The sequence below is a fragment of the Manis javanica genome, chromosome 15 (genome assembly GCF_040802235.1).
Source record: "Manis javanica isolate MJ-LG chromosome 15, MJ_LKY, whole genome shotgun sequence".
NCBI lineage: Eukaryota > Metazoa > Chordata > Mammalia > Pholidota > Manidae > Manis > Manis javanica.
This window is the reverse complement of record NC_133170.1, coordinates 82,202,389-82,209,618: the sequence shown is the minus strand read 5'-3', so window position 1 is coordinate 82,209,618 and position 7,230 is coordinate 82,202,389. Positions and strand designations below refer to the sequence as shown.

The 7,230-nt window shown below is 48.0% G+C and overlaps 1 protein-coding gene across 6 annotated transcripts in view; it reads left to right on the top strand.

The window, feature by feature from the left end:
- The first annotated feature begins 1,391 nt into the window (after positions 1 to 1,391).
- The window catches only part of ASCC2 (activating signal cointegrator 1 complex subunit 2), a 34,532-nt gene continuing 28,693 nt past the window's right edge, over positions 1,392 to 7,230 (top strand). The window contains exons 1-3 of one of the 6 annotated variants that reach the window (XM_073223395.1): positions 1,407 to 1,529; positions 3,469 to 3,506; positions 5,392 to 5,489. In XM_073223395.1, coding sequence (XP_073079496.1) covers positions 5,409 to 5,489 — 81 coding nt within the window. In that variant the 5' untranslated portion in view covers positions 1,407 to 1,529; positions 3,469 to 3,506; positions 5,392 to 5,408. Of the gene's footprint in view, positions 1,530 to 3,396; positions 3,556 to 5,391; positions 5,490 to 7,230 lie in introns of all 6 variants that reach the window. The other 5 variants (XM_073223393.1, XM_017677426.3, XM_073223396.1 and 2 more) reach the window with 5 other exon arrangements.

The window sequence follows — 7,230 nt, the reverse complement described above, 5'->3', positions numbered from 1 at the left end:
TGACAATTAAAAATGTCTCCAGGCTTTGCCATGTGCCCCCTGTGGTAGAAAATCACCCCTGCTTGAGAACCACTGGAGTAGACTACTGAGGCGCAGCAAACCATGTGATGAAAGAGGCCCAGCCAGCTGCGAGCTATTCCAGCCACTCCAGCTGAGAAGCCAGACATATGAGTGAAGCTGTCTTAGATGTTTCACCCTCAGTGGGACCCACAGATGAATGTAACCAAATGACAACCCTAGATGACATCACATGGAACAGAAGAACTGAGCCTGGTCAATTCACAAAATCATGGGAAATAATGTATCCTTGCAAGCCACTGAGTTTTGGGGTAATTTGTTAGGCAGCAATACATAACTAATATTATACCTAACCCCTTCCAATCCATTTCTGGTTCAGAGCTCATCTCCCTACCACCTAAGCCTTCTGTATTTATCACATTGCCTCACAGCTATTGATTTTCTTGCTACCCCTACATTGTAACCTTCTTGAGGACAAGCACTGTGCTTGTCATTCCTTGTGGCTCCCGTGCAGGCAGCAGGGTCTGCCACTAGGAGGGTGCTGGATAATATCCCATGACCCCCAGGTCTGTATCGTGTGTTCCATTAGGGGCTTCTATAACACCCTCATGACAATGATGGTGGTGGTCTTTGAATCCTTACTATGTGTCAGGCACTGAGATTAAACCAGGGTTGTGTATTTTAAACTAGCTTTCTGTGACGATTCTGATACAGAGGCAGGCTTGGGAACACTAACCCTACACAATCTCAGACATTCTGTGCAAAAATTGCATCTTCTCTTAAGATAGCTACACATAGCCTTCCTGTTTTAAACCACAAAAACAAAACTTTTGTATTGCATACATACAGAAAAGTGCATAGCTCATAGGTGTACAATTTGATGACTTTTCCAAAGTGAACACATTTATGTAACTACCCCAAAATGAAGATGGAGAATGTCCCCAGCCTCCTATGTGGCCCCTCCTAGTCATTAGCCCCGAGGTACCCACTGCCCTAACCCCATCACCACTCGTCAGTTTTGCCTGTCATAGAGCTTCCTATAAAGAAAATTGCGGTCTGTGCTACTTCATCTGCTTTCCTTGGCTCAACATCATGTTTATGCTTTTGTTAAAATTGTTCTTCTGGTTTGAATTTGAAAAACGATGACTGAGATTAAAAAGGTCGGACGTAGGAGCCTGGAAGCCTGGGAAGCTGGGTACTAAACTTGGATTTTTCAAGCGGTGTACCGCAACCGGTACTCCGAACACCTTCCATACTTACTGGGCGGCAGGGGGCGTGGCTAAAAGGAGGTGAAAAGCCAGGCTTTTTAACGTGGGGGCGGAGTCCTAAGTCTGGGGGCGTGGCCCCAAGACCTGCTTCCTGGCGGCAGTTGGTGCCATGGGCGGGGTTGGGTCTAGGCTTCCTGTCTGAGCCTACGGAATAGCCATTTGGCCCCGGAAGTGCGGTTCGCTGGGAACTGTCCCCGTGGACGGCGGCGGCGGCGGCTCGGCGCCGGTAGTGGAGCTGCCGAGGTGAGTGCGTGGCTGGGCCGTGCCGGATGGCGGGCACCGGGCCTGGGAGGACCCTCGGCTGTGCTCAGGCGGCCTTGGGCTTCCCCGCCTCCACGGGGCGGCCGAGGCTTAGCTGCCCAAGGAGCCTTGAGTCGTCCCTTGAGGCCAGGCCGCGGGAGCCGGGAGTCTCGGGTTCGAGGCTCGGCCCCAGAGTGACCATGGACGAGTCACGGTCCTCCCATCCAACCTCCGGTCTCCAGTTTCTTAAGCTTCATTCATTCTTTCAACAGATGTATGTTTAGCCCCTCCTACGTACTAGGCACAGATCTCGGCACTGGGGATAGAAACAGCAAGACAGACAAGGCTCCGGCCCTCCTGGAGCATACAGTCTAGTGGGAGGAGACAGTCGACCACAAACGCAAAAGATATTTAAAGATGTGATAGTAATTGAGGGATTGAATATTTTAGATAGGGCAGCCCGGGAAGGTCTCTGAGGAAAGTAATTGAATTGAGACCAGAAGAGTGATGACAGAGAAACTGAGGCAGCAGTAGCCTCTGGGGATGCCCCCGGATCTTACTGTAATTGGTGCTTGCACCGAGCTCACCTTCTAAGGAAAGCCCTTTCCTAATTTTTGGCTTCTGCTGCCTTGCTTGGAGATGCAAGGCTGAGGATGCAGTAGTGGGCACAGACGTCATGGTCATTGTTCTTATCCATTTGGAGCATAGAGTCGTCTTTGCCTGGTTAACTTCTACCCATACTTTAGATGAAAATATTTAAATCTTCCTTGACATCCTCCCTCAAGTCAGTTCTCTCTATTAAATGCTCTCATAGCCCCATAGGCCTTTCCTGCATAGCATACATCACAGTGTTGAGTTTTACTTGTTTATATAGCTAATTGATCCAGTGTGTCTTTCCCATAAAGACCATAAACTCTATGAAGGGCAGGACCAGGTCTACTATTTGCCCACCTTAGTATTCTCTGGGCCCCAGTGCCTGGCACATGCTCAAAAAAATCTTTGTATGAGTGAGATGATTAACATAGTTTTGCCCTCCAGTGGTTCACAGGAGGTCTCTCCTACCACTGGGTTATTGTCTTCTCTCTCTGGTCATGTCTGTCTCCTATTTACATGACTCCTCACTGCCTTCAGATGACAGGCTGGAATCTGCAGCATAGCATTTGAGGCTTTTTAAAAAATGACCCCATCTTTCCTATCCAGCCTCTTCTCTCTACTTCTGTCATTCCCTCCCTGACCATGTATTTTCAACCATACCAAATGTCTCTCTCTTCCTCCAAAGCCACAGGTTCCAAGCTTTTGTTCATGCTTGTTTTTTTGCTTGGAATGCCCTTCCTTCCCATCTTTTCTTCCTATCCTCCAGTAACCAGGTTATAGGTCATCCTCCCTTTCTCTGCTGTACTCGTTTTGGAACTTCCCTGTTATAGCTCTAACAACACCAAATGATAGTCATTTATGTGCCCAGGACTCAGCATGTATTTGGTCTGTGTTTGCTGAGTCAATGAGCAAGTCTAAAGAGCTCTGCCTATGACTGGGACTTGAATAATAACGACAGTAAACTTTATTGAGTGCTCGTCATGCCGAGCACTGTGTTGAACACTTAGCATTAATTATTTCTCACATCAACCCTAAGAGATTACGTACTATTGCCATCCCGATGTTACAGATGAGGAAGTCAAGACTTAGGTTAAGGAACTGTCTCAAGGTCTCAACATGGGTAGGAAAAGGTGGAGTTAGGATTTGAACCCAGGCTGCAGAATTAGAAAGCTCTCTTTTCAATCACCACACTGGCCTAGGTCTGAACTGTCCTTACAGGCACTGGCTTGTTGGTGTAGATTTCTTCTGAAAACAGTTCTTTTCTCTGCCTGTCTAGGTCTAGACTCTGGGGCCTAGAATTTAAATGGTGGAGAGCCGACTCCTCCTCATGACTCTTTCCTCACCTTAGGTCCCCACCCTGGACACTCCCACTACCATCTTTGGAAGGTGAGCATGGAAAGAACTGGGCCTGGGAGTCATTTAGACTTCTGCACTGGTGAGCAGACCACTGACGTTTCCAGCTGCCCTCCCAGCATCACTCGGGGGTTAGGAAAGAAGTATTTTTAGCATGTTCAGTATAAGAGACCAGGCGCTGAGGCAGATAAACTGGGCTTCAGTTTCAGCTTGGCCACTAATGTATTTGTCTTGAGCAAGGCAGGGCCCGGCTTTGGCCATCTGAGCATAATAATCCTCGTTGTCCTTAATTGGGTTGTGGTGACAGGCAGCAAGATAGTAACTTGATTAGAAATAATGTACATGCAACACATGTATTATCTACATTTTGCAAAGGTGTAAGATAAAAACCCACCCAAACCCCTTTCATTACTTTGCCTTATGAATTTTTTCAGGCCACCTCGTGTGCAGGGACCGTGTGTCTGTCTGATCACTGAGCTCCTAGAACTAGGATCGAGGATGGGACAGACTGGTTCTCTTCACAGTCTTTAAAAGAGCCCACCAACCAAGGTTCCTTGTGTACCAGCTACTTCCCACTTCCACACCTTTGCTCCTTCTATTTCCTCTGCCTGGGGCACCCTTCTCTGGCCAATCTCTACTATCAAGAGTCAGCTCAGGCTCTCCTAATCCTTTAGACTGTCTTCTAGAAAAGCTTTCCTGACAGCCACACCCCCACAAGTTCAATTATACTAGACTCAGTACAGCAAATGGTTAAAAGCCCTCCTGCTTCACCAACTACTAGCTGAGAGATCTTGGGTAAGTTCCCTGTCTTCCCTGAGCCTCTGTTTCTTCATTGATAACATGAAGATAGTAATAGAACCAACCTTAGAGTTGTTAGGAGCATTAGTATGTCTAACGCGCTTAGGAGAGCACCAGCACACAGTGAGCATGTTGCTGTGATTGTCATAATTGGACTGTAAGCTCCCCTGGGGTGGAGACCCTGTCTTACCAATCGGTCTTCTTAATACCAGGAACCAGGCCTTTTACCTGAGATGTGGGACACCCCAGAACTCATGACTGATCATGTCCTACAGTCGGTCTGAGGTCTCAGGAGGTGACCATTTCTTTATCCCAGCCTTGATATGTATTCATGTTGTCTTTGAGGCTTCTGGCCTTTTATAGCATATCTTTTAAGGGTCCTGTTTCACTCTGTTCCGTGACTCAGCCAATATGCATATTCCTCCTTTGGGTCAGGCCAACTGTAATTGTGAAAAGAGCATTGGAAGGTGAGACTGCCACTCACTGAGTCCGAGGTTGGTTTGGGCATCTGTTGAAAGGAACTCACACCGGCAAGTTTCATGAATTTTGCCATCGTTCCTGGTCCTTCTGTTCATCCGTGTCCTTCTTCCCTGAAGCTGAGAAAGATTGTAAAATCTTAACAGCTCCTCCAAGTGAAGAAAGGCCCACAGCTCCAACCCTCAAAAGACTAAAAATCTGGGTAGAATTATAAGGAGAGTGTCCTCATATTCAGTCAGTCATCAGACAGTTGATGCGATCAACTCTGCGCTAGGCCTGAGCTGGTCACAGGAAAGGCAGTAAGAGAAGCAGAGCCCGGGCACGGTCTTCCCAGACGCACAGGCCACGGAGGGCGTGGAGCCGGAGCCGTAATGAAGATAATCTAGGTACTTTTAGCCAGTACTCCTCAAAGGGAGTGGGAATATATTAGACCTCACCTGGGGAGTGTTTTTTCTCTTTAGATGAGAACTCCTGCTTTGAGCAGAAAAGTCAATTCAATCTAGCCTAGTAGGTGTAGGAACCAGGCCCTCAGAGGCCAGAGGTTGAAGCTTGTCTCCCAGCTCTGCAATCAGCCCCAGAGCAGGCCCCCTGCCACCGCGAGCCTGTGTGTCTGCCCTCTTCTTCCCATCCATCTTCCTTTCAGGAGGGTCACCCAGCACAATGCCAGCTCTGCCCTTGGACCAACTCCAGGTCACCCACAAGGACCCGAAGACAGGAAAGCTGAGGACTTCACCAGCGCTGGTGAGCCGGTGCCTTAAGGCCATTCAGCCTGATACTGTCATTCTTACAATTTCAGAAGCAAAAAGTAAATTCCTTTTTTATCTGTTCTAAGAATGACCCGAGAGCCATGGTCAGTAATTCAGTAACTGGGACACTACTGGGTACCTTCCAGGCCCAGTGTGGAAGTTTCCTTTCTGAGCAGCAGCTTGAATTTGAGTAGTATTTTCATGTCACCACCCCACACCTTACCCCCAGAGCATTTAATTTTGAATCTGAGTGTGATGGCAGTGTTGACTCAGCCAGAGCTGGCCTAGAAATGGATCCGGCCTGAAGCCAGGTTGGCAGTTTGACCCTGTGGGAGGTGTTCATGTTACAGATAGGCCTTGTTCAGAGCTATCTCAGCTGCTATCCGCATTTTCGGGGGAACACTGATTTCAGAGGTTGGGCTGTCTTTTATCTCAGTGGGCTAAGAAGTGCCACGTACAGACTCAGCAGGGTTTGTGAGAATGAAAAGTAAGGAGGCCGTGAGCATACCGATTACCAGCTGCGCAGTGAGAATAGAGCTACAGAGACATGCCAGGCTGCTGGAAGGAGACGGATGCGGGGACTGGAGTCCCCAGATGCACTTCATTTCCCAAGAATATGGGTTTACTTGGACAAGGTGGAAGTATTTTCTGGGGGCTTGAGTAAAGTCATGGGAAACAAGAACTTGGTGTTTTATATTCTGCTTTCTGGATGGCTTCCTGTTACTTCCAAACTTCTCTAATAATAGTACTTAACATTTATAGAGCCCTCACTCAGGGCCAAACCTTTCTAAATACTTCACCAGGATTAGCTCATTTAGGCCACACCACAGCCCTGTGAGTAGGTATTTTGGTTGTCCCCATTTTACTGATGAGGAAACTGAGCATTCTAGGAAATTAGGGGAGCCAGGATGGGAATCTATGCAGGCTGACCCTACAGCCTGTGCCCCTAACCTTTCTGCTACAGAGTCTCCCACTTCTTTTTCGTAACCTTTTTTATGTAAGGAGGATATTTATCAGAAGATCTAGAACTGTTTTGCCCAATATGGTAGCCACCCAATACAGTAGTAGCCATTCACTACATGTAGGAATTGTGCACTTGAAATGTGGATAGTTTGAGGAGCTGGGTTTTTTATTTTATTTTTGTTAATTTAAGTGAAAACATCCCATGCGGTGGGTGCCTACCATGTTGGCCAGTGAGATACAGAAGAGTTCCATGACTTAAGGATGTTCTGCTGGCGAGTGCTGGCGGGGCCTGGCTCCCTGAAAGGCTGAGTGATTTCCCCATCAGCCTTTCCCCGTGTACTAACACCCTTGTTGCTGGACTGTGGGCTCCATGGTGGCAGGGACCTGGCCCCTTCTTTCCACTCTGGCTTCCCAGTGCCAGGTGCATTTTTTTCAGGAAACTTTGAGTAAATTAGTTAAGGACCCCAGCTTGTGCCAGGTGCTGAAGCCACAAAGGAAAAAAATGTAGTTCCTGCCCTCGAGGGGCCCACAGTCTGAGAGAAAAGGAGACCAGTAGCTTCTCTACCGTGTGATCAGGGCTGTGATAGAAGTCCAGGCTGCTGCGTACGCACAGAGCCTGGGTCACTGATCTGGATAAACGAAGGGGTTGTGGGACTTGGAGATCTTACGGGTGGTATATTGGAAAGACACATGCAGCCAGGGAGGGTTCCTGAAGGACGGGGATCCTGAACTGGTATTGAAGGAGTGAATAAGCTCTAGCCAGGCAGAGCAAT